The 26,520-nt window shown below is 49.9% G+C and overlaps 1 protein-coding gene across 4 annotated transcripts; it reads left to right on the top strand.

Annotated features, from left to right (window-relative positions):
- Positions 1-10,318: 10,318 nt before the first annotated feature.
- CD34 (CD34 molecule) lies at positions 10,319-25,162 on the top strand. Of its 4 annotated transcripts, none has more exons than XM_055819992.1 (8): positions 10,319-10,778; positions 16,592-16,726; positions 17,462-17,745; positions 17,856-17,933; positions 20,362-20,515; positions 20,835-20,875; positions 21,642-21,806; positions 22,148-23,494. In XM_055819992.1, the coding sequence occupies exons 1-8, from the start codon at positions 10,700-10,702 to the stop codon at positions 22,193-22,195; spliced, it is 984 nt and encodes a 327-aa protein (XP_055675967.1). In that variant the 5' UTR covers positions 10,319-10,699; the 3' UTR covers positions 22,196-23,494. The 4 variants fall into 4 exon arrangements, with proteins under 4 accessions (XP_055675967.1, XP_055675966.1, XP_055675968.1 ...); XM_055819991.1 differs by having other exon boundaries at positions 22,145-23,494; XM_055819993.1 differs by having other exon boundaries at positions 10,320-10,778; positions 22,122-23,494.
- The last annotated feature ends 1,358 nt before the right edge of the window (positions 25,163-26,520 follow it).

Genomic DNA, 26,520 nt, shown 5'->3' with positions numbered 1-26,520 from the left:
GCCAGCAAGTCTGAGCCTGGAGAGCAGCAGAGCCACAATTTGTCTCTTACGCCTTGGTAGTAATTACAAAGCTTTTGTGTTTAACAAAGAGGCTGGTGGCGGGGGGGTGGTTGTGTGTTCCATACTTTGCTCTGAAACACAGAGCAACACGCTGGGGAAGGTACCCCCAACACTGCAGCTCTGAATGTTTCCCTTCCAAATTACGGAGGAATCTCACGCAGACAGGGGACTCTATTGACCTCCTGCCACCATCCTAATGAGAAAAGATGATGGTAAAACTCTAGGGGGGGAAGAAAGCAAACAAATCACCTTTCTTCCATAAAAACAAACCAACAAACCTGTAACAATTAATCTGAAATCATCTAGGAGAGGTCCCAGGACAGGGCTTGCATTTCCAAAGTGCTCTCTGAAGCATTTCTTATAAGTAATGGTGCCTCAGCCTCCACGTATCGATCGTGTGCCCTATGTCACCAGCGTGCTTCAGCTAAATGATGCGGCGTCACTTCTCATCACCAATGCTCTCCCTAAGATTACAAATGGTGCTGAGAGGGGCTGCGTCTCAACAGGTCAGAGGAAAAGTTCTTGGTGGTGGAAAAAAACATCGATTTGTAGAATTCCTCATCCCAAACTCACGGTGCAAATCCCCTCAGCCCTCCGACAGCCCCAGCCGAAGTCATGTTTAGCAGCACTAAAAGCTGTGCCCATCGCAGTTCTCCTGCGAGGGATATCATGGAAGAACACAATTCCTGTTACAGCAGAGGCTGTGTCCTGCTGATTTTCTCATGAAGTTGCTGTTTGTCCTTGTGCAGCCACATCCATGCGTGTGCTGTCCTGCTGCCCTCAATCCCCCAGCTCCACTCCGCAGCATCCCCCAGGGCCTCCCCTCATTTTGCCCTTAACAGAGCCCTGGGTTCTCTCTGTATAAGGTTAAGGTGCTCTTTGTTCATGATAATTGCTTGAGAGCCTTGCAGAAAAGATTTTCTAAAAGCACAAAACAGAAATATTCCCATATCGGAGAGTTCTGCTCTTCACAAAACAGCTGATGGAGGCTGTTCTGCATCGTGTCAGGACCTTCAGCAGCAGTAATTCCAGCATGGTACCGCAGGGGACAATGCAATTGATGGAGCTAAGAAGAAGAATAACTGAAAGAAAAATGTAATTGGAGAAAGCACAGTGTTTATTAACAGCGGGCAAAGGGGAGCAGTGGAAGGACGCCGTGTCTCAGGGCTGCTGCCTGGGGATGCCGGCACTGGGAGGTGGGCAGCCCGTGCCCGGGGTTATGGTGAGCACAGTGGTCGCAGTGCAGCCGGCCGTGCAGCGTGCGCATGGACCTGCCGCAACACCGGTCGTACACGGAAATGGAGTAACCCAGGTAAGCAGATGTCTGGGGCCTGCAGAGGGGTGGAAATAATAAGCCATTTTTTCTCATCAGTTTTGGCTTCCCTGTGTGTGAAATCGTTTGTATTTCCGAATCGGGAATGGAAAGCTTTAAGCACGGCCCTGTGGCTGCTCGGGCTGCATCCCTCGGAGGGGACAGGGCAGTGAGGGACCATCCCTGCCAGGCTGCGGGGGCTGAGGAGGGGGCAGCCTGGAGGGCTCTGCTGGGGCCAGAAAGCCTTCCTGCAGCTCGGGGGAAAACCTGCGGCATTAACTCTCTGTTGCTGGGGGAAGTTATTAATCTTGGACATTTCTAATGCATCTTTTATTATCTCATAAATAGATACTTTTTTCACCCTAGATCACCACAGGACTGAGAATACAGGCTGGGGATGTGTCCACAATGTGGATGTCCTTTCTGTGCTGCTTCTTTCGTTGGACCCTATCGATGGCATTATGTGAGATACACTGCAATTTGTACGGTAAAACAGCACTATAATTTTAAACTCTAATGCTGTTGGATGTTTATATTTTAATGCAACTGTCCTGCAATACCTGCCTCCTTCATGGCAAGAGCCAGGCTTGTAAGATGCCCCTCGCTCCCCTTCCCAGGAGGCTTAACTGGATAGTGTCTGATTGCATATGCGCTTTGATTTTCAGCGATACTGGAAGCTTTTTGTTCTATTATTCACTGTAGGTCTGTGTTGTCTGTGCTTATTATGTGCCATCAGAACGTACCTGGGAGTCTGCAGCCTTCTCAGCCACTCCTATTGTACAAACACATCAATAAATAAGTGGTGTCTGAATTTAGCTGTGTGCTCATAACTGTTAGCAGAGCCCTGTCATTTTTTCAGGTCATCTAGCTCTGCAGTTGAAATAGTTTTGCTGTTGCATCCTTCTCTTCAGGAGACAAGTAAAGAAGTGGCTCTTCGATTTCTATTTCGTTTTATTTATCACTCTAAGACCAAGGACACGACTTTAAAATCAAAGCAAAAGGATATTTTGAATGTGGACCATGCCAGTTCCCAGTGCAGCGGGTCAGTAGCAGCAGGAGTTGGTAATGACTGAGGATGCTCCTCTGTGTACCTGAGCAAACCCTCCTTTGAAAGAGGGAGAGACTCTACCCCTGGGACCTCATTTCCCCGCAGAAAACAGCAGCAATTCATTATCAGCGATGGCCAGGGTGGAGCTGAGAGCCCCTTCCAGGTTTTTCCCCCTGGTGCTTTTAAAGATGCCTTTCAGCGCTGCCACTGCTGAGTTTCACATCTCATCCGATGCTTCCCTAACACCTGGCACTAACCTGCTGTTTACTCAGAGTAAAAGCCATTCCTTTATTTCCTAATTACAGTTTGGGTTTCTCTCTCGGAGATACCACCAGAGTTTTCAGGCTGTATGTCACATCAGTTACAGCTGGAGCGCTCCCCGGACAGGGGGTAACGCAGGCTTTGGGGGCGGGTTTCCCCTCACCCGGGCAGTGCGGCTGCACCACCGCCTCCTGCGCCTACCGGGAGCAGCTACTCACACCTGCGGCTGCAGCCCCTGGGCCGCCAGCGCGGCTGCGCAGAGGGGGGGGCGGTGCCGAGGGGCTCTGCTCATCCGCGCTGCTCCGCGCTGCTGCTCCGCGCTCCTGCTCCGTGCTGCTGCCCCGCTCCCGTGCCCCGCGCAGCCCCGCGCAGCCCCGCGCAGCCCCGCGCAGCCCCGCGCTCCCGCCCCGCGCTCCCGCCCCCGCGCTGCTCCGCGCAGCCCCGCGCTCCCGCCCCGCGCTCCCGCCCCCGCGCAGCCCCGCGCAGCCCCGCGCTCCCGCCCCCGCGCTGCTCCGCGCAGCCCCGCGCTCCCGCCCCTCGCTCCCGCCCCGCGCAGCCCCGCGCAGCCCTGCGCTCCCGCCCCTCGCTCCCGCCCCTCGCTCCCGCCCCTCGCTCCCGCCCCGCGCAGCCCCGCGCAGCCCCGCGGGAGCAGAGGCGATGCTCGGCAGGAGCCGGCCGCGCTTCCCGCAGCCCCCGCGCGCGCCATGCCGCGTAGCGCCGTGGGATAAGCAGGGCAGCCCTGGGGCGGCTGTATTTTTGTAAGTAAATTTGCAAATGTAGCGAGCGAAACGTATCAGAGCAACCAAAATGAAAGATGCTTCACCGGCAGCGCTGTCAGGCGTTGGAACGGGCTGCGCAGCGGCGTGGTGGAGTCGCCATCCCTAGAAGTACTTAAAAGACGTGTAGACATGGCACTTGGGGACATGGGTTAGTGGTGGCCTTGGCAGTGTTGTGATAACAGTTGGACTTGACCTTCAAGGCCTTTTTCAACCTAAACGATTCTACGATTCTATAATTTCAATACGTTTAAAATTAATAGTGATTTTAATGAATTAAATTTAAATTTAGTTAAATTTACTAAGAAAATTAAAACAGTAATGTAAATAGCATTTATTAGGAATTGAATTGTAAATCAAGCTTCTCATATATCTCAAGTACCGTTCACTTGGTGTATCCACAAGATGGACTTGCTGCATCCTGGTGATGGATGGAAAGCCCAAGCAATGAATCCAACTTGCATGTTCCTATGACGTCCATAAATGGGAAAAATAAATTGTAATCAGCAGTCTGCAGATCTGGATGGAGAAGCTAATCTTTGTACTAAATTACGAGACTTATGCTTTAATGATTTTTATTGGTGTTTTGTGGTGCTGCTGTTTGTTATAGTTAAGTACTTTGGACGGTGCAGCGGTGAAAAGCAGTCAATGAGATCAGCCAGGTTAATGAGACTCATGCCGTGCAGAAGTAGTGACGGGCAGTAACAGGAGTATGACTAGTCCATCTCTGGCCTCTCCTGCTCCTTTTCTTATGTTGCTGCAGCTACTTGTCATTCTTTGTATCGTCAAGCAAACGTGCATCTCTCCAAAAAAACTAAAAAGCGGCTCTTGAGGCTGTGTCATCCCTTCAGCTACCCAAACCCAGACCTCTGCGTGCCCGCCCGCCCCTCGCGCAGGCAAGCGGTGATACGGCCCCATGCTGGAGAGGTGCGTTATTAGGTTATTTGCTCTTTGCAAGGTGTTGTCATGACCTCGGGGACAGCCAGGTCCCTCGCGCTGCCCAAAGCACTATCTGGAAAGAGTTTTCAGCCAGGTTTCATGGCTGTTGCTGGCTTTTCTTGCCCCCCCTGACGCCGGCCGGCTCCTTAGCCACTGGCCCTTTTCTCACGAAGGGAGGGTGCGATGCGCTGATGCTGCACAGCTCTCCGACATCACTGTCCCTGTCCGGTCAGTGGCGAGATACCATCTCCGTGGATCTTTTTGTTTCCATCACAAAGCCAGGAGGAGTTCATGTCAAAGACAACAAAAGGTTTTTATTTAGCTCTGGCGCTGGGGTGTTTGGAGCAGTTTCCTGCCTGCGATGTTCCGTGCGCTGCAAACTGTTTCCAGGTCACACCGGCAGCTCTGGCCGAGCATCTTCTGGCTCTTTGCCCGTCCTGTGCCAGAGTTTCCCTCTCCACACGCAGAGATCTCTTCCTGCAACTTTGAAAAGCTGCTGCCTTTTGTAGGCTTCTGGTTTTGCTGATTCTCGCCTTGTTCAAGGCGATTCCTTCTGACTCGTTCAACCTCTGGTATTCCTGCGGAAAATATGCATCTGGGGAACAGTTTCATGGAAAAATGCTTAAGTGACTTGATTTACATTGTAGCCTGCCCCTTAAAACTAGATTAAAGACCTGGTAATATCTTACAAAGCGCTGAACAGACAGAAGGTAGTAAATGAGCATAGCCTTGATTAGATTTGAACCAACAATCTTGAAGTAAAAGTTTAAGGCATAAAACTGTTCAGCAATCTATCCACCATATGGTTTGCTTGAATGTAGTCATGTGTATGCTTCATATTTGCTTTATTATTTGAAGATATTGATTTTAGTGGAATAATCATACTAAGCAATTTGTTTTAATATACCACTTTTATTAACAGTATGTTACAGTTGCAACAACCATGAATCTTTTTTTTTTTTTTTTTTTTAAGATTTCCAAAAGCTTTTTAAAAGAAAATATATGATCTACAGATCAGAAGTCTGATATTCTTGGGTTTTTTTCAGCTGTCTCTCTCTGAGGAATGACTCTGCTGTGTGTAAATGAACGAGCAGTAGCTGTGCAAGTGGGTAATAAATAGCAAGGCACCTGTTAAATGCAGTTGCAAGGATTGTGAAGAGGCAAGACTTTGCCCAAATTAAAATATATATACATATATTTGGTCTTTAATTCCGAGTACTATATTAAAATAAAACTTAGAAAAAGAATACAAACACCTAGGTAAACAGTGGTGTAGAAAGGCAGTGCTCTTTCCGAAATGGTGGTTATTAAAGGCTCTGTGCACTCAGTTTGGAAGTAGATTTAAGAGCCCAGACAAGTTGTGTGCTTCTTGCTGAAGCAGGAAGTTTTCCTTGGAGGTTACAAAGAAGAGAGGAGAGGGGGAACCTTCGTTTAAAGTTGTAGGTGAAGGTGAGGGCAAGAGGGGTCTCATCCAGCATCCTTCTGTAACGGCGGAGAGCGTGCCCAGGGCACACGCAGGGGTGTCTTTTTGGGGGTCAGGGGCTCCTCCAGGGCTGGGAGAAGCAGACGGCTTCGGAGAAGCTCTGATGTAGAAACTGAGGCAGTAATCTCTGAAGAACAGCCTTCTCACGAAGGATGCCTTGATAGAAGTCACAGGATGTAGTTTCTGAAACACTAATAAAGGAAGCATTTCCTGCCCCCAGAGTTACAATATAAATATAATAATGTGCAAAACCAAACACAATAAAGCAAATAGATGACAAGTTCTTTAAGGAAATCACGATAAGGGTGATAATATTAGGGAAGCTTTTGAGCTCTTTGCCCTTTCTTAGATGAATCACAATTAGTGCATTCCTCAGGAGCCATCTGCTCAGAGCAGAGAGCTTGTTGTCCTGCATTAGCAGTGGACAGGAGTTCCCCTTGCTCAGCCCCAGTCAGGATTTGGTCCCATGCTTCCTGTTAACACAAAGGAGTCAATTTTCACAAAGGAGAGAAAGATTCCAACAGCACCTTAGAAGCTTCACTAGGAGAAACAACCCGGGCTTCACTCCAATACCGTTTTGTTTGTAGCTTCATACCCTGCTCCAGCAGTCGCGCCCCATACAGGGATGCAGGGATGCTCGCACCGCTCCCGAGAGCCAGCTGTCCTGCAGCAGTTCTTTGGAGGCCTGAGCGTGGTAGACGTAGGAGATCAGCTGTAATTTCCAGGAAGCATTGGGCTGCCGGGGAGGTGGTGTGGTTTGGTTGCTAAGGCTGAGGATTAAGATGCAAAACGTTTGGCTTTTGGGATGTAGTTGCGGTGTGGCATTGCTCCAAGTGCTTCCACATGCTTCTGTTCTCGCTCGTGGGGTGGGAGTGCTGTGAAGCATTAATACTCGCTCGCTTTCCATTCAAGTGGGAAAGTTAAAATGCTTTGAAAGTCTTGGGTGGCAACGGATAGGTGAGCGTGCGGTTTGATAGATTTGATGGGATTTGTACAGAAATAGTCCTCTTAAAGTTGCACATCCTCTGGGTCAGCAGTGCTGGTGTCTTGGGAGGATGGTGGGAATCTAATTGTTTCATCTGTCCAAAATAGCAACTTTTAAGAGGTGAGGAAATGACTACACCAAAACTATTGTATGCCATCTGCCTGCTAAAATACTTATAGAAAACATGTTTCCTGGCATATAACTTCCTAGCCATATGTCTATTGCATCATTCACAATTAAATTAAATCACCCTTAAATACTTGGAAAAATTCCCAGTCTATGTGAACTAGTCTTCATCACCGTGCTGTTTGAAATTTGGACGCTCGATCCTGTAAATCCTTAGTTGAAATTGGCTCAGGCGCTGTTAACCTTATACAGCTGATACAGGCTGCTTTGAGATAAGTCAAGTGCATTTTTCTTATTTTAGTCTTTAAATTTTTAACTATAAAAAAATTTAGGGGTCTAAAAGGAGGAAATAATTCTACAGTATTCGTTTGCAACATGCTTTAAACGGAGGTTTAAATGGGGAGCGATATCAATGAGAAAAGGTGTTATCTTCCGCTCATTGAATAAACAGATGGAAATAACTGCAGGGCCTGGTTACAGCTGGATGTTTCAAATATTTGGAATATGCTTGGAGGTGTGTGCTTACTTACACACACCCCCCACCGAGGAGCTCACCAGCATCTCTGAAACATGACTGCGAATGGGCACGAGCCAGCCAAGCCCGACCTGCTCCTGCTGAGCCTGGCTCAGCCCGGTTTAAGCCCCACAGCCGGCGGTGCTGTACCAGAGGCAGGCAGGGTCCCAGTGCCACCACCCTCTACCACGCATCCCCCAACGGGCAGCACAGCGGTGCCCGCGCTAGGGGAATGGCTGAGGATCCACAAGCAGAGTGGTTGGACAGGTGGAAGCATCTCTAGGTCTCTCTTCCAAAATCCTCTGCAGACAGTGCTTTCAATCAAAGAATTTCAATCAAAATCAAAGAGTCTTAATAAGTAACTGATTTGGGTTTTTTTAGGTAACTGATTTGGGTTTTTTTAAGTTCTTCATTTGAGGATACTGATTTGGGTTTTTTTAAGTTCTTCATTTGAGGATATGTTATATTTCCCTGTTGTGCCATGCTTAGCCGCATCACTTCCTAAGATGAGATCTAAGGCATGGGCTGACATACTCGGTGCACCCGGTGGGCATAAGCATTAACGAAACCCTATGTCTTTGACACGGGGAATGGCAGTTAATCACAGCCTGACTTCCACTGGAAACCAAACCCACGAGCTTTCCATGCTCGGTGTCTGGCAGACATTGTCATCTGTTTGTGGTGCAACACTCTATTTTTAGTCTGATTTTGAAAGGTGAAATATAACCGGCAGCCAAACCTGGATGATTCTGTTAGTTTCTTCCATTCAGGAGCCCGGCACAGTGCTGGAGGAGAATGGCAGGAAACCTGGCAGTGTGGAGGGGAGAGCCCCCGGTGGGGGCGGGGGGGACTGGGGGGCACAGGATGACCGGCCACCGGTCGTGACCCACCATGGGGCTGCACCAGCTGGCGGCCCAGAGCTCCCCCGCAACCCCTGTGCAAACAGGGTGCTCAGCACGTGCTGGTCTGTTTTACTCCTTTCCTACAGTTCGCTCCTCTTTAGTACCAAAATAACATTTCAAAGCATTTGGAAGATTTTTGCCTTCGCTGTACAAAAGCGGTCCCGAGCCCTGTCCCACCAGAGGCAGCTCGGCAGCTTTTCTTGATGCTTTTCAGTGTGATGGGATGTTGGTCCGCACCAGATGGTCTTCTGCCTCCCTCGTGGCTGATACTTTACAATTTCAACTTTTTATTTTTAGTTCTGTTATTCGACCCAAATTCTCACTTTTCACAAAAAAAGTCTGTTATTTAAATAGGACCATTGTCTCACTCTGCTTTTCTCATTTCATATGTGAATGTATTTTCTAAACTGATATGCATGCAAACCTGTGTTCAGTACTGAGCCAAATGATTCCCAATGTGTGTGTGCACTTAAGAGAGGGAAAAAGAGAAAACGCCTGGTGGGAGCTGTTGGAGACAGCCGGGCTGTGTCCACACACCGGTTTTATACCGTGTTGTAGACCTCATTTTACCAGGATGTTTTGGTCTTTAATGGAGTTGTACAGCTCTGTCGTTCAGTAATAGATTACTGAACATAATAGAAAACTTTATATAGACGTTGGAGCACATTACTGAGCTGCAGGTGTTTCCTTCCAAGAGCCATTTTCCTGTCGTAGAATTTGAGTTGAAGGGACCTTTAAACATCATCTTGTCCAATTCATGCCTGATGCTAAAAACAAAAGCTACTGGAATTTTGTTACACTGATAAATGTGCGTACTGGAAATGCTATTTGGGGATTTCAGTGTACGGTACCCTGTCCTTCTGTCTTTTAATCCTTTTCTGCCTGTAGCCATGGGACTGTACAAGTGTAATGGGGGCATCCACAAAAAGATAATACATTGAACAACTGCTTCATTCTCCTTCCTTCCACAGCTATTTTCCTGGCCACCTCATTTTTCTTTTCCTCTTAGCAATAACTCCTTTAGTGACCACATCATTTAGCTATAAAAGGAAAGGAAGAATTCAGACTTAATTAGAGATTAGTTTCCCAAGTGAACATGTCTTTCTTTTTATCCCCAAAAGCCAAAATTATTACTAGGACACTCTGTTGACTTTGGTGTCCCCAGACATAAAAATCAAGAAATGAAAACACCAAATTCTTTTCAGGTTGGTTCTTTTTTTAAAATGTATTTTTTTTTTATATCAGTACTTTTGGAGATACTTATTTTTCTTTAAAGCTATGGTAGGATGCATTGACTCAGCCCCGTTTGCTGCCTGCTGCAGAGCATCCCTCGTCCTGCTGGTTCCAGAGCTGGTCCCACATGTGCCTGCAGCACAGGGAGAACCCGAGAGCCAGAGCCAACCATTTCCACTTGCTAGAGTTGACCCCAGTAATAAAACTGAAGTCAATATTTCTATGCAAGTTTTTAATATTTCTATAATGCATTATTAATGGAAATGAGCTCCAGGAAGTTATTAGTCTCCAGTCCCTCTTCTGCTCCAGGTTTTATGCAGAAGTTTTTGCCGGTGGGCTTTTTCTCCCCCAGACCTTCTCTAAACCATTTCGTTGGTGCTCTCTGTTTAACTGAAGTCAATTTAGTGAAGCTAATGGAGTTGCTTCTCTTCAGGTCAGTGATGATTTTGCATCCTTGAGTTCCTTGCTTAATTTGCTGAGAAAATTTCTGATTCCGAAGTCAGTTTTCCAAGTCCCCCCTCTCCACGGCACTGCCACAGCCCAGCCCTGGGACCATGCACGGGGGTCACCGGCTGGACCTGGGGTTCCTCCACTTCTCTGCTCTCACCAGATGGTGTTTACTTTGCTTTGAGGGAAGTTTAGCAACATGCTCCACTGTAATCCTTCCTTCCAGCTGGAGCACGTTGTATCCCTGCCTTTGCTTTAACGGGAAAGCCGGCAGCTCTCAGGAAAGAGTTAAGCCCAGGGAGGCTTTGGGATCCTTTGCTGGGGAGAGGGCTGCTCTTTTGTTTGTTTTGAAGCCCTGGCAGGAAAGTGGGGAGGAGAAAATTACCTAAGTGATAGTGAGGTTGCCATGAACCGGTATAAAACTGAAATCAAATCAGAGAAACTCCACCTCGCAGTCTTGAACCATAAGCACAACCCCTGAAGAGAAACCCACCCCACCACCGAGTGATCTCAAAGGCTTGAACTAAACCCAAGCTACATGAGCTCGGAGCTGCTGCAGGACTGAAAGCCCAAGAGCTGTCACAGCCAGTTTTAGTGGGAGCTGCGAGCAGGAATGCTGTTCTTGGGAAGTTTAAGAATAATGAAGTGGAAGCAGCTTTTCTGGATTGCGTTCTGTGTTGTGGAGTTGTCCGGTGAGTATCGACTGCAGAAAATACCAGGGTTACAAACACTGAGCAGTAGAGCAGTGTGAGACTAGTGCATGGGGCAACTCTTTGTGACTTCTGAAAGAGCAGCTCGGGGGGATGTATTTTAGTGGGCGCTTAGTGGAGATTGCAATTTCACATAAAGAACGCTGTGGTGACAATTTACAGGACGGCACTGCATCAGGCATCCTGGCCAACACGTTCACAGCGATGTGCTGCAAACAGAAAATGCTGGTGGTTTGTAAAAGAGAGGAATCAGGGTGTAAGAGCTCCTCATAATTTTACAGGTAACACAAGGGGATGCAAATGCAGCATGGAAAGCTGTAGAGTGCAGCCGCGGTTCAAGTAATTTCTCAGTCTGCGCTGGTGTAAATTAGCTTTACTTTTGTTTTGTGGTAGGAACTAAGCATTTTCTGCAAATCAAATGAATCTCCATAAATATTAAAAACTCCTATTTGAGCTCTTCAAATATTCATCATATGAAAAAGTGAATAATAATACAGAGATTTTCTCTAGGTAGTACTTTTTAAAGGGTTATATTTTAGGGAAATATTACCATTCTTGTCCTGAACCCAACAACCGTAAAGTAATAAAAAGGGACAAAAAAAAAAAAAAAAAAAAAGTGAAGCAGTGCTCTGTGCTGCATTGTGTGCTGGGACAGGAGCCAGGAACGTGCGGGTGTCTCCTCAAATGTAATTTTCCCTTACTCACATGAATGTGAGCAACTAGATCTATTGAAAGAATTTGCTGTGTTTTGTTCTTGCGTTTCACGGTGCTCCTTTCATGTTCCCTTTGCTGCCAAGGTATATCGCTCACCCGAGCCGTTGCGCCTGACCCTCCAGTCTATGTTAATTCTACAGGAAGGAAAAAGCCAATTTGATTTGAGAGAAATAAAATTCAGGACTGTCTGATTGGGCTGAAGTGAGCAGTGAGCCAGGGTGTAAGACAAAAGTGTTTACCCGAAATGCGAAACCTGAGTTCCTTGTAGTACAAAGCAAAAATGATAGAAAAGTGATAAAAACCTATGCCTTTGTAAAGACAAAGACACTGGGTGACGGGGGATTTATTGCTGCAAAATGTCATTCCTTTTGCCAGCATGGTCCGTGTTTCTGCAGGATATTACGGTGCTTTATTAGCACTTGCTGGAGAGTAGAGGAGGTTTATTTCTGTTCAATGTAGCTGCTGGGCAGAGCAGAGAAAAACTAGGGAGCTCACCTGGGGGGCCCTGCATGCTCCCACCCCTTTGGGGAGTCCCAGTGAATTAAGTGAAGGCTGCAGTTGACCAACTCGGGATGGAAATCCCAATTTGGGGGGGGAGTTACTTAGGTTGGCTCATGGCAGCACTGCCGAGGTTGGGACAACTGGCCTCCCATGACACCTTCAGCTATGCCAGGAGTTCTACAGGGGGATAAAATAACCCCCACGCCATGGGTGGCCAGCTGCAGGTCTTCTACAAATGCCACGTGTGGGGAGGATGGAGGCTGGGTACCAGGTATCAAACCAGTCTGACTCCAGAGCGAGGGGCAGCCTTGCCCAGCCTCTCGGGGAGCACGTCGCGTAGGAGATGCTCTGTCCTGGGCATTGCTTGACCCTTTGGGGAACCGCTGAGTTGCACTGTGTGTGGGAGCGGTCTCCTGGGCTGCAAAGTGGCTGATGCTCGGGGCTGCTGGGGAACCCCCTGCCTGCACAGCGCACGGTGCTGCGAGCAGTTTGCAGTGGCAACACTGAGTATTGCTAAAGCATGTGGGGAGCTGCCCCTTGCTTGTCTCAGAATCTGCGTGGAAATGGGAGTATACGTTCTATTTGTACCCAATACAAACACTTTTTTAAAAAATATGTGATCTTTATTTTTTACATCTTTCTTATTCATCTCTGCCAAACTTGATTTTTTAAAAAAAATCTCTTTTCTTGTTATTTTAAAGCATTTTTTTCTTTCCTTCATTCCTTTTGCAAGACCTAGAAAAGTTCTAAAAATCAAGGAATGAAAAAGGAGCATTAAAACTCACAGGCACTTGACTTTAACTTTCTTTAGAGGGCTGCACACTGTAACTGCTCAGGCCAGGAGCAACCTGGCTCCCCAGGAAGGTGCTGGGCTCCCAAGCAGCACCCAGCTGTGGGAGACACACCCCCCCCCCCAAGGGAACCCTTGGGGTCCCACAGCTGGGCTTTGGGGTGGCAGCTCAGGGGGCTCCGCAGCCCCCTGCCCCAGGCGTCCTGCGTGACTGCGGCCCCACACCCATATCCTGTCTGGGAGAAGGAAAAGGGGGAGGGAAGGGATTTTTATCAGATATTTCCAGAGGGAAGAGGGCTCCACCCGCTTGAATTCCTGCCACATGGCTGAGAGCAGTAAAACTGGAAAGGCATGAGTAATGCAGGCTGAGCCTCCGAGGAGCTGCTGCTGGAAGCCTGGGCTGGCGGCAGCTTCAGAGCTCCGTGTCCCACGGTTCCTTACCCTCCTGCTCCATGTCCTGTGGTTCTGTACCCTCCTGCTCCATGTCCCACGGTTCCTTACCCTCCTGCTCCGTGTCCTGTGGTTCTGTACCCTCCTGCTCCATGTCCTGTGGTTCCTTACCCTCCTGCTCCGTGTCCCACGGTTCCTTACCCTCCTGCTCCATGTCCTGTGGTTCTGTACCCTCCTGCTCCATGTCCCACGGTTCCTTACCCTCCTGCTCCATGTCCCACGGTTCCTTACCCTCCTGCTCCGTGTCCCACGGTTCCTTACCCTCCTGCTCCGTGTCCTGTGGTTCTGTACCCTCCTGCTCCGTGTCCCGTGTACCCTCCTGCTCCATGTCCCACGGTTCCTTACCCTCCTGCTCCGTGTCCTGTGGTTCTTTACCCTCCTGCTCCATGTCCTGTGGTTCCTTACCCTCCTGCTCCGTGTCCCACGGTTCCTTACCCTCCTGCTCCGTGTCCTGTGGTTCTTTACCCTCCTGCTCCATGTCCTGTGGTTCCTTACCCTCCTGCTCCGTGTCCCACGGTTCCTTACCCTCCTGCTCCATGTCCTGTGGTTCTTTACCCTCCTGCTCCATGTCCCATGGTTCCTTACCCTCCTGCTCTGTGTCCCACGGTTCCTTACCCTCCTGCTCCGTGTCCTGTGGTTCTGTACCCTCCTGCTCCATGTCCCACGGTTCCTTACCCTCCTGCTCCATGTCCCGTGGTTCTTTACCCTCCTGCTCCGTGTCCCGTGGTTCTTTACCCCTCCTCTTCTGCAGCCATTGGTGCCAGCAGTACCGCGGAGCTGGCTCACTGCAGCGCTTTGCCGCAGCTCAGCCCGCAGCCCTTGCAGGTTCTAGAGCGCCAGCTGAGCCTGCAAAAAGACTTTGTCAAACACATGGAAGAGTTTGAGAAACTCCCCTGGGAGAGGGTTTCTGTCTCAGAGCACTGGAGTAGGCACCCTGTTAGCAAAAGGTTTACCAAGAGGTTCCTGTATCAGCACAGGCGGTGCAGGTGCCGTCGGGGAATCCCCTGTGCATTCCCCCCCCCCACCTCGCAGGGATGGATGTGCGGGGAAAAACCCACCCCTGTGTTTCGTTTGTGGTGGGTGCAGAGTAAGGCAGAAACCGTGGAAACTTGTCTCCTGTTTCCTGAGCCCTCACCACTGCAGAGTTTTGCCTTCTATGGTCCTGCTTTAGTGCTCAGGGATGAGTGTTGGACCAAGTCAACTATTTTAACATTTATATTGCTGCTTTTTTATTTGATTCCAGCTGAGATACTTCCTAAGCCTCATTAACAAACTAGCTTTAAAACCCAGAGGCATTCACTTTTTAAAAGCTAGACAGGTAAATACAGTAGGTACTGTGAAGTAGTTTGCTTTCATGTATCTATGTGCTCTTGCTTCTACGTGTGCTAGCACTACCAGGTGGAGATTTCTCTGAGGTTAATAAATGGCTTGGCTTAAACTCTCAAACCCTTAATACTAACGAATTCACAAAGTTTAGCAAAGCCAGTAAAAATGTATAGTGCAATGAATGACCCACTTTAGCTGAGCACCATGTGGATTATCCAGCCCACGTCTGGATCATTATTTATCTCATGAGTCCTAAGGTTTCAAAAAACTTAGCTATGGTCTCTATAAAAGTCCTGCATTTGCTACAAGTAAAGGGAAGAAAAAAAATACCATGTGACAGGTCTTCTTACAAATTACACTGAGCAATAATCCAGGCTTCAATTTATGGTATTTAGTGTTGAAAAGACTTTGATTAGAAATACCTCTGGTGCTTTACAAACATCTGGAATAGTTCAGAGGTACTTGGGTGGCTGTGGCACTTGGGGAGGTCAAGTCCAGGTGCTACATTGTTCTACTGATGTAAAGTTTCCTGCTAATGTCCATGCAAACACAAAGCCATATGCAAAGCGTGGATTTAACTTCATGCTACTCATTATTCTGGGCATGCAGTCATGCCTCCTGCTTTTGATTTGTTAAAATTCATCAGAAATACTTGGTGATTTAACCAGTTGGAACTGAATTGTCTTGGAGAGAAGAAACTTCTCCCTTAAATAAAAGCTGTGCCAAAATCTCGATCCCAGCTCCAGACACCTGCGCCGAGCCTTCGGCAGGGCCCCCGCCTCCCCGGTGCTCCCACGCCCTGAGCAGCTGCAGCCCAGCCGAGGCGGGATGGGATGGAGCAGGATGGGGCACAGTCCCCACTCAGCACCCTCCGGTATAACCACCCACCGGCTGCAGGCACCGCCGAGCAGCCCTGCCGGCTCCCACCCACTGCCAATACGAACTGCAGCGATCTCGGTCTTTGCTTTTCACAAACCGTCCAGGCTCCCTGGACCTGATCCAGCAAAGTACTGACATCCCAATGTAGAAAAATTCCTGCCAGGACAACCCCGAAGTGCACGACACCGCAGCGCACGACACCGAAACGCATGTTTATCGGGCCGTGGGTGCTGCCCTAGTGCCGGCGCCGGGCGGCTGGTCAGGATCTGTCAGTGCTGCTCCGTCTCGGAGGGTTTTTGGAGGGATGAAGTAACTTTTCTTGGAGCTCAGGCTCTCCTCGGCAGAAATACAAATGAAACAACGTATTTCGTATGATTTTCTCTTTAGTGTCTGGATAAGAATCTTAAACAGCAACAGCCCTGGAGTAGAGACTGAAGCTGTTTTTTACGAGTGGAAATAGGTCTTAAGAATAGAAAAGGTTAAGAAACGGGAAGAAATGCATTTTCACTGACTCATATTGTTCATTTCAGAAGGAAAAGCTGGAAGTGTCATCTTTGTAACATACCAGGAAGCAATATATAAACTTTAAGTTAGAACAGCAAACCATTCTCCAAACATTCTGTTTTACCTCCAAAGATGTTTTTGCTCATGAGTCAGGGCTGATCCCGAGCCAGTGGGAATGTTTCTATTTACTTTGAGATTGTGCCTGCAACTGCAAATCCAACTCATTTTTCCTAAGCTGTACAAGTGATCTCTTCCAAGGCCTGAGTCTTTCCTCCAAGGATTATAAACCCAAACTACTACAAAATCCAGCTTTGTGCAGAGCTTTGTGCATCCCTCGGTAAGCCCAGGGATCGGTAAGGATGAGGGCAGAAACGAGCCTGTCCTCCTCCAGCACCACCCCAAGAGCCCCGGAGCCTCTGCAAGGGCTGCACCCAAGTCTGGTGCTCACCCAGCCAAAATGTTTGCGCTCTGAGCTTCTCCCACATGAGCTCTGAGGCAGCCTGCCACTTTGGGGCGAGAAGAAAGCAAATTGGTGAAAGCAGCTAACCCTGCCCTGCCCACAGGGACCCTCAGGGGCGGATGGGGGATGGGGGGAAGGAAGGCAGCCCCTAACACCTTCTTCTGCCCCCAGGCAACGCTTCTGGGAGCCCGACAGACACCCCCACACCAGCAGCCACGGCCACGGAGACGAAAGGCATCAGCAGCGTGGCAGCCACCACAGCCCCCAGAGCCCCCAGCAGCGCCGAGCCGGCGGCAGAGACGTCTGGTAATCATGCCCCCCATGATTCCTCGTAGCATTTACATTAATAATCAGATGTATTAAGGGCACAGGCTTGCCCTAAGAAACCACATGGTTGGTGCGTGGGTTGTGCTCTTGAAAAGGAGCCTGATAGTATGGTCAAAAGCTTTAATCCTGTCCAAAAAAACCCCACCTGGGCCAACCTGCCACTGCTGTCTTCAGGATGGGTGGCTTAGACACATCCTTTGCAAAACAGCCAAGAGATGATAGGACAAGGTGCTCCTTCATCTTTTATCTTAACATACTGATTCTTTGCTCGGCAAATGACACCCATAAGACGTCTGCCAGCCTTTCCGATGACAGGCCAGATGTCGGCTCTGAAGGGCTTTGAAGCAGGGACACTTGCCCAGGTGGATGGTGCCTTTCTCTTACACTGTTTGAAATCAGTGCATCTGTATGAAGACTCTGGGTCAAGGGGGTGATGACGGTGACGCAGGGGAGGCCGGGCAGTGGCATCCTTGCTGTGGTGCAGCATGCGCCCAGGAAATTAGCCCATTGTAAGCAGATTATGAAGCGCATGTAACAATTAGGTAACTGAAGCAAGTCTAATGTGCGTTTCTTATACAGCCAATAACACGTTCTGGTACTGCTGGCTATGACAAATCAATATTATACTTCAGTCATCGCAATGCCACGCATTGATTTTAGAGGACTTAAGCTTTTCTCATGTATCCTTTTCATTGCATTTCTTCAAAACTGAAGCTGCTGCCGGGTCCCTGGCAGCCAGCCCCACGGCCCCAGGGCTCAGCAGCAAGCAGACGAGCCCACAGACCAGCCAAGCCCCCACACAGCTGCCAGGCACCCCCCTGGACCCGGACCACACGAGCGGAGGGGTCTCCACCGCCAAGAGCCAAGCAACACAACCCAGCATGACGGCAGAAATCCCAGGGTCCACGGCAGCTCTGGTGAGCTCTCCTGCCAGCTCAGAGCATCCTCTCATCTCGGCTGCCACCACGTCACTGCAGATAGCCAGGGACAGCTCCAAGGTGAGGATACAGATGGATGCCGTGGGCTGTGGGAGCACGAGGGGGCTGGATTTGTCCCAAAGCGCCCCTGACCGTTCACTGATCCTGCCACTGTCTTTTTTCCCTTCCAGCTCATCACATGCCACAATGTCAAAGAAGTGAGTGACACTGCAGCCATCTGCTTGCAGCTCAACGAGTCCAACACTTGTGTGAGTAGCAGCCCTGTGTGGCCACGTGTCTCTAAGCGGGAGGACATGCAGGAGGAGGGGGGCTGCAAGCAAACAGCCAAGGGCAGGTTCCTGGAACGATTGGCTTGGAGCGATGGGGTCACCCACCATGCCTGGGGGGTTGGTTTGGGTTATCTCTAGGGCAGAGCATCTGAACTGTGCCAGACTGATGGAGGTGGGGATGATCACAGCAGTCCCAGGAGGATCCCAAAGGGACGATCACAGCAGTCCAAGGGGAAATGCAGCCTCCTGGCTGCGTAATGCCTCCTCTTTCATAATTAAGCTCTGGGGTCAGTTTAGCTTCTAAAGTATCTCTGCCACATTTAACAGGAAATCTCCTTTGTTCTTCTCCTTCCTCTTGCCTGTTGGGAATGCGAGCATCTTTTTTTGTCTTGCCAAGTGCCCTAGGAAAGAAATCAAGGCATGTGAAGGAGCACGGGTGGCTGAGCAGCATCCCCATCTGCGCTGACTCCTAAGGGAATCCCAGGCTCTCCGTAACTGCCCTCAGCCTTGTGCCCCAAAAATGAGGCATTTATAAAAGCAGAAGAGGGTCCAGCTGAGACACTGTTGTGGGTGGGAGGCAAGACCCCTTTCACACTGGAGGTACAACCTGCCACAGAGGGCAGATGGTGCTGGATCTTGCGGGATGGCAACTTGGCAATGCCCTGGGTATAAACTGACAGTGATTAATTTTATTTTTGCTGGTCAGCCATGCTGCCGCCACTTGGGATGAGTGAATTCTTTCTTGCCTTTTCTCTGCAAATTTGCAATGAAATGGTATTTAGACTTGCTCCGGTATACAGGGACTGCACTTTAGCAAGAATCCACATGGAAACTCCTCCGGGAGGGAGTGATTCTGATCAGAGATGCCATCCAGTGGGCAGCGGCCCCTGGGCACAGGGTTTATGGACACCGTGCCCGCACTACATACCTGCAGCACATAAATGGATGCATATGTAACTGATAGAATACGCTATAGAGTCGTATGTAAATTGCACACGCTCTTAACCCTCGCTGCATGTGAAACGCGTCAAACTGCTCCACTTCCACCCGTGTTTTCCTGGGAGCTCGCACCTCACGGCAGACCCCCCGCCCCGCCTCCGCTTCGGCCATCCCTGAGTGGGAAAAACCAGCTCAGGCTCAGCAGCCGCCGGACCTGGGAAGCAGATAAGAGTGTCTGGGAGGAGAGCAGATAGGAGGGACCGTGCCGGGTCTCACTTTCCTGCTGGCCTTTCCCAAAGCAAATGAGCAATAAGCTGGCACCCAGCGCTGCTAATTGCAAAGGGAAATTCTGACACTCCGATGAGTTCTTTCCACAGCAGAGAAAGGAAAATACACACTTGGGTCTCTTGTTCCATCTTGGCCTTTCTCACCCCAAGCCAAGCTCTACAGAAACAGCTGAAAATGATTTGTTTGTTATCCTCCCATGGATAAGTTTCTGCATTTTTGTATGCTAAGAGGATGTGGCGATCCGAGCACAATCCTGAGGCAATTCTAAGGTGCTGAGCCGCCTGGCTCTGCACAGCGCTGCAAGGCAAGAGGGTTTTCTCCTCCCTGGCAGCCCCACGTTGGTGGGTGCCCCCCGGGGAGCAAGTGGAGGGTAGGGGCAGGGGGGAGGTCAGCTGGAGCCGGTCTCTGTCTCGAGGGGGTGGGCAAGGCCACAGCTCAGACGATGTCCCCAGCTGGGAGGATGTTAGGGAAGCTGATAACGTCTTGTAGAGACTGGGGGCTCTGTCTCCAGGCCTGACCGTGGCTGAAAATAGACCTGAGGAGAAAGGCTGTCCTGTCCGATACAGAAATTGGCCCACAGAAGGGAAAGGCTGCAGCTCCTCACTCCTCTTCCTCTTCCACCCCAGAGTCAGTTCAGCTCTAAAATGTAAGAAATTTGTATTTTTTTGCCTAGCCTTTGATCAGCGACCTAGCAAAAACATTGAAGACATTTCCTAAACAGGAAGGCTCAATGCTTCTTTGTTATTTCCCTCCTTTCCCAGCCCCTGCCTGGGACTCTGAAACAATGGGGCTCTTCAGGCGGCTGTTTCAGTCCAAAAATTGGAGAGACTCGCTATGCAATCCAGATCCTAAATTTAGCTTTGCTTAAATGCCATTTGCAAGAGTTGCTAATGATATCTTTATTTAATTTATTGTCATTAATTTAAGAAAGAAGCATCTCCATTTTCTAGGTGTTGGTGTGGGGGCTGCGAGCAGCAGTGAGGTGGGAGGTGAAGGTCTGACACCCCCGCGCCGCTTGTCACTGCTTGTTGCTTCTCAGCTTCTCACAGCACAGCCGAGCCACTGAAACACAAAGGGTGAATGCGGAACACTACCAGTAGTATCATCAGCGTAGCTGAGGTGAACTAGTCCGTTCCGTTGGTTCAACGGCTGTTTTTTGTTTTTAATGAAAATTTTGCAGAAACATTTTTTAGAGACGAAGGGATCGGACTTATGGAGTGCAATATGTGAAGAGAGAACCCGGCCTGTTCCATCCTCATCCCCCTGCCAGATAAAACTCGCTAAATCTGAAGTGGACCGTGACTGTATGCTCCTCATCCTTGTCGGCAAGGGAGGTCAGTTGAGCCGATTCCTTTGGCTGTCATTAACACCGCTGGGTAACGAGCAATGTGGGCAATGGGGGAGGGGGGCTGTCTGTGGGGAGAGGCTGTGGGGCACAGATCCGCAGTTACAGCCAGGGAGGAGACTTCTCCCTGCAGCTGCTGCTCTTTCTTCTGGGGCCTTGCTAGATCCACGGAGCCGTGGCGTTGCCTGCAGAGCAGCGAAGGGGCTCACCGCTCCTCCGTGCTCAGCAATGGCCAGGCTCCTCCGTGCTGGCGTTGGCTGCAGCGTGACCCTCCGTGTAATGTGCCTCTCCCGTTTTAAACCTTGCAGATCCTGATCAAAATGTGCTCCAGAAGTCTCACTGGGAAAAGGTAAATTCCTTAAGCAAATTCAGCTGGAAAAAAATGGGTGGCCAGAGTGGCTGGAGAAAGGAGATTTTTAGACGGGCAGTTGAGGCTGGGGCAGCCGGCTGAGACCTGACCTTGCCTCCCTCTCGGAGGGGCTTGTTGAGCGTTGGCACGTGAGATGGCTGGAGCCAACCCCCAGACCTGCAGCAAGGCAGTGGTGAACTAGTGCAACTAGAGGACCAACGTAACCACCGAAGGCAGAAATGCTTGAAATAGTTACTGTAAAATTCTTCAGTATCTTCTCTAAAAAGACCCAGATCCCAACAATAACTCTTGGGATGTAATTGGCACTCTGCTTCTTCAAAGTACCACGCTGACATTAATTAATTCCTCCTCTCAACACGCCAGTGAGGCTGCCATTGGCTTGTAAAGCTGAGCTCCAGGTGCCTATATAAATAGCAGCCAACAGAGCTGCAACAGCAGTGCATGGAGATATTTCAGCCGTGCAGATGCACGCTCTAAATCTAAGAGCAGGGCCTGAGCATCTGGTCTAAGGAAGAAAATTTCCCTGCGCCACAGAAGGTGCTAGGATGGAAATGGGACCGTGAGGACGTGCAAGCTCACAGGGCGAGTGCAAAGCTCAGGAGCTTGGGTAGCAAAGCCCGGCTTTGTTTACGTGAAGCTCAACAGGGAGGTGAAGAACAGCATTGTTTGAAGCCCGGTGCCTGTTCTGCAGATGCACATGTTTCCTGTTTGTCAGACTCCCGGCTCTCTTTGGTGTTTTTTCCAGTTTGGAATAAAATCCCTTAAACTGGAGACCGTGAGGAACCATCAGGACTTTTCGCAGAAGACCCTGATTGCCTTGGTCACATCTGGACTCATGCTGGCGTTCCTGGGCTTGGCTGGATATTTCCTGATGAAGCGGCGGAGCTGGAGCCCGGCAGGAGAGAGGCTGGTTAGTGCTTACAGGTGGCAGAGCCGCAGGTAGAGGAGCCCGGCAGCGCAGGCAGTGCTGGAGCAGCCGGGAGGTGCCTGGGTGGGAGAGAAGGGGGCTGCTCCGCACCCTGCGGCTCGGTACCCCCAGCCTGTGTGTGTCCCCAGGTCGATGGGATGATGTGACCCAGGGCTGGCTCAGCCCTGGCACGGCAAAGGGCAGGAGCAGGCAGGCCAGACTGTGCAGGGTGAAGGGAAACCTCTCTTGCCTTCTAAAATTAACTCTTAGCTGATTGCTGCTGTGGGAAAACCACCCCTTTCTCGCTTGTACTTCTAGGTCTAACACTTCTTTTTGCTCAGCAGCAAGAACTCATCCAGCAAGACCCCTCCAGAGACACCGAAACCTTATGAATCTGTCATTAAAAGTGACACACTTTAACTTTCCATTCACTGCATTTGAGTTACATGTCTGTCTTGTACCAATGCTGTAATAAAGGCTATTTCTCCCCTCACTTAACAACCGATGGTAATAAAATATATCAAGAAATAAAAAGAAATTTCCTATATCCATTTTCCCCTTTCCAGGCAGGCTGGCTGCTGAGGATTCTTCCCCACCAGTGACTTTTGGGGACGTGAGCCCTCTGTAAAGTGAGGACGGGCCATGCTCTTCCCCCATCGTGGGCACGTGAACAGTCACGTCCTGGGAAGCCATTAGGTTGTTTCATTGCCAGAAAGGATGCTCCCAAAACATGCAGGTGGGAAGTCAAGCACACGTGTCAGTGGCAGGGACATCATAGCCTGGGCTCTGGAGCCCGCTGCCTCCGAGTACCGTCTCCTGGATGCTGGCAGCCAGTGAAAGGCCATGTAAACGCATGGCAGCATCAATCCAGTTTCTAGGTGCAACGTGTCCAGTGCACCCGTCTCTCTGCCACGGACCATGGTGTCAGCAAAGGGGCTGAGAGAATGACGGGGGGGGGTGGGAAGCTTGGCAGCCTGCCAGGCGTGCTGGATGCCGCTGAGCAAAGCAGGAGTGGGGCTATCTGCTGCGGCAGGGATCACCACCCGCGGCCAGGGACCACCAGTGCCCGTTGCACTGCTATCAGACCTGCCACGGTCTGACACATGGGGTGTTATCGTGGTGGGGGATGGAGGCAGCTCTCCTATTGCTCTGGATCCTCCAAAGGCATCTGCTCCTTGTAGCAACAGCGGTAACAAGCCACACAGCACATCTTTGCGTGCGCTGGAGTGCAGTCCGGCACTTCTGCTAGCACCTTGCTGTGAGCTGTGTGCATTCACAGGCTGAAAGAAAGGAGAGGGAGAGAAGAAGGTAATTTCCATAGCTTTCACTCAGCTCTTACTTGGCCAAGGCGGAAAGCAGAGGTGATCTGTCACAGGGTGGCTTTGCAAACCCAAGGCAGAGTCATCTCCAAAACCTGGTTATGAGAATACAACAAAACCTGATGGCTTCTCTTTTCAGGTCTAGGAGACAAAAATGCGGTCCCTGGCTGGTTTTCTTGCTTCATCTTGCCACGGCATGGTTCAGGCCCTCTGTTCCCCTTCTCATCAGCGAGAGCAGGTTCCCATGCCTGCAGTTGTTTGTACCTCCTGTGCAGGAAGCGCAGGCAGGCAGCCAAGACGCTGCCTGCAATCAAAGCCGGTTGCTGTCAGCCCTTTCCCTTCCCTAACTCTGCCTTTGTTATTTATGTACCTGTTTAGGCTGAAGACCCATATTACACAGAAAATGGTAGCCAGGGAAACACGATGCTGATGATGCCCCCCCAAGAACAACCTGAGCTGCAGGAGAAGCCAAACCTCAACGGTGGGACTCAGGAGAACGGGACTGGCCAAGCGTCCTCCAAAAACAGCCACTCTGCCAGGCAGCACAGCCCCGCCGACACCGAGATGTGACCCGGCAGAGAAGAGCATCCTTAGCGTGAACTGCAAGGGGAGCAGAGAGACAAAGGAGGGCAAGAGTTTTCTATGGACAGTTAGGGATTTGCAGACCTTTTTTTATTGTTATTATTTCTGTGAAGAACTTCAAAATCAGCCTAAAGCACATTAAGCACCAGAGCTGCCAAAGACCTGCTTCTCTGCCTCCTCCTGCTTCCCCCATTGACCACACAAGACACTTTTTCGCAGCTGTTCTCTGCTTTTGTTGTTAGAAGAACATAATGAGCAATGCAAGTGCCCTTAGCCCTGAGCAGCTTTTAAGCAGAGGCAGACTGAAGCTACAGAAGCCTCGAGCCAGACTCCAGACAGCCAAAATTTTTTGTGGCAGTGTGTTAGGCTGATTAAAATAGTTAAATTGGGATTTCAGTGACAAAAACCTCTCAGGTTTCAGATAATTTTGTTTAACAGAGTTGTTTTTAATCTCATCCTTAAGTGCAGGATTTCTTCCTCTTTTAAGAACATCACACTTAATCCCCTCCTTGTGCTTTAGGTTGTCTTTAGTATTTCCTACTCCAGCAAAATTTGCTGAAGCTCTGTGAAAAACTTTCCACATGGAATTGCAGGCTGAAATGTGAATAGACTTCAGAATTGTTTCCTTTGCAATCCTACCAGTGCGCAGGTAGCTGTTTTAGAGTAAAAACCTTCCCCAGTCTTTTCACGTCGGGGACTGGAGAGAGTGTTTGACAAGGCAGAGCCAGCAATCAATTGCTGGGGTGAGATGGGGAAGTTTGGATACCGCTGTCGACAGCTCTGCAGACGCCGGGGGCTGGCAGCCCCACCGCCCACCCTCCCGCCGTGGGGGCTGGTGGCTCGGGTAGGACATAAAAGATGCCAAAGAGCTCCCAGCGCAATGAGTGCTAGTCAGCAACCCGGCTCTGCTGCGAGCGCCTCTCCCTCTGCATCAGCAGTGGGTACACAAACAAAAAATTGTATTTTCGCTTTGGTAAGTGAAGGCCAACACCAAAATCCCAACAGCAGCAGCAGGTCCTACCTCGTGCTGCAGTGGTGCTGCGCCCGAGGCCCAGCGGTGCTGCCAGCTGCATCGTGCAGCTCAGTGAGAGCATCCTCCGGTGAGAGCCAGGGACCAGGGGCAGGTTTGTGCTCAGCCCTGAGCAAGTGCAGCTCAGTTTTGGGGAGCCAGAGCTGTGGGTTTTGCAAGCCTGGTGTTGGCGATGAGGCTGCAGTTCAGCAGACGCTGGTCAGACCACAATCTCTGCTGGCGGCAGCAGCGACCTCCACATCCAAAATAAGGACAAAAATGGCCCCTGGAGCTGATCTACCTTCTCACTAGTGGATTTATTGCAACCTTTTCTCAGTGCTGAACACCTGAGGGGAAGGCTTTTTTTTTTTTTTTCTGGTACAGCAATGTCCGTCATTATCTGGGGCTGTTTTATGAGCGCAAGAGTCATTTAAACATGGTTTAAAATATTTCAGGTTTTGTTTGTTTTGGTGTGAATTGCTTCTCCCAAATCTCGTTGTAAATAAACCCATTGGGGGGGGGGGGGGGGGAAGAAAAAAAAAAAAAGAGTATTAAAAATCAGCTTCTTCGTTGTGTCCTTGGAACAACAGCGTGTTTATCCCACCGGGACACTGGCTCTGGCTGTGCCGTGTGCCAGCGCGATGAGAGGACAACGCCTCGCAGAGAGGTTGTTTCCCAGCAGAAATACGATGACTAAAGGCTGTAGCTTGTTCTGCGCACATTATTCCCTGTCTTTCAACAAACACGTTTGCAGGACAAGTGACGTACAGCCCACTATAAAACCGCAATTGTTTGATTTTCTGATGTTTAAGATGTCCAGATAATTCCTGGAAAAATAAACAAGGCTTTAGCCTCTAGGAGTGACCTGCAGGGGTCTGACCTGACAGCAGAGGGGGGGTGTGTGTGCACACGTGTACGAGGATGAAGATGAAGGCTTCCTCACTATGCAATAACCAGCAACGGTTCCTGCCTCAAATAATTTGTAGGGCGATGCATGGCAGTCCTGTAGTGCCTGCTCTTGTGGAGATGCTCGAGCTCCACTGAGAGCAGGAGGTTTGGAGCTGGGTATCTTTACTGACCCGGCCCCTCCTCTCTGGGATGCCCGACCCTTCCTAGTGCTTGTTTCCCAGACAGAGACACACCGGGTACCGCTTGTGGGGTACTGAACAGGGATCCCCACTGCCTATTCTGTTGCAGTTTGGGGGAATCTGACCTCCGAAAGCCTGGCTGCAAGGGAACGGGCACTGGGAAATGAAATTACTTTCTTTCCCAAGAGCCCTGGCTGCAGTGGAACACGGAGAAAGCACTCCCAGAGGCTTGGTTTGCACTGTGGGGTAGGAGAGGGAGCTCAGGTTGGCTTTTTTTGTTGTTGTTTTTTGGAGATTGTTTATTTAATCAGCACTGCTTACTGTACCAAAGTAGGAGATCTAATCAAACGTCAGGTGCATTTTTCATAGCTGAGGGTATGCCCTACAGCCCAGCAGACAATAAAGTTACAGTCAACTGCTCTGGCAAAACAAAAGCTTTCTCTGAAACATCCAGATTGAAGGAAACGCCGAGAGCAGCGGTGGCCAAGCAGGGACGGTGCTGAGCCAGCGGAAAAGGCTGCATTTCCAGCTCAGGAAGCCTGTAAACACAGGCAGGCTCAGCTCTGGCCCAGCTGAAAAGGTTATTATTATTATTTCTTCCTTATCACACTCCTTGCATTCCTTCATCAAACTCCCTGCATTCCTTCCTTGCTGGCCCCACCGCCTGCCAGGCAGCCCCCTCCTCTCGCCATCCCATGCTGCCTGCGGGCTCACAGCTG

The sequence above is a fragment of the Falco peregrinus genome, chromosome 16 (genome assembly GCF_023634155.1).
Source record: "Falco peregrinus isolate bFalPer1 chromosome 16, bFalPer1.pri, whole genome shotgun sequence".
NCBI lineage: Eukaryota > Metazoa > Chordata > Aves > Falconiformes > Falconidae > Falco > Falco peregrinus.
This window is presented reverse-complemented; position numbering and strand designations above follow the sequence as displayed.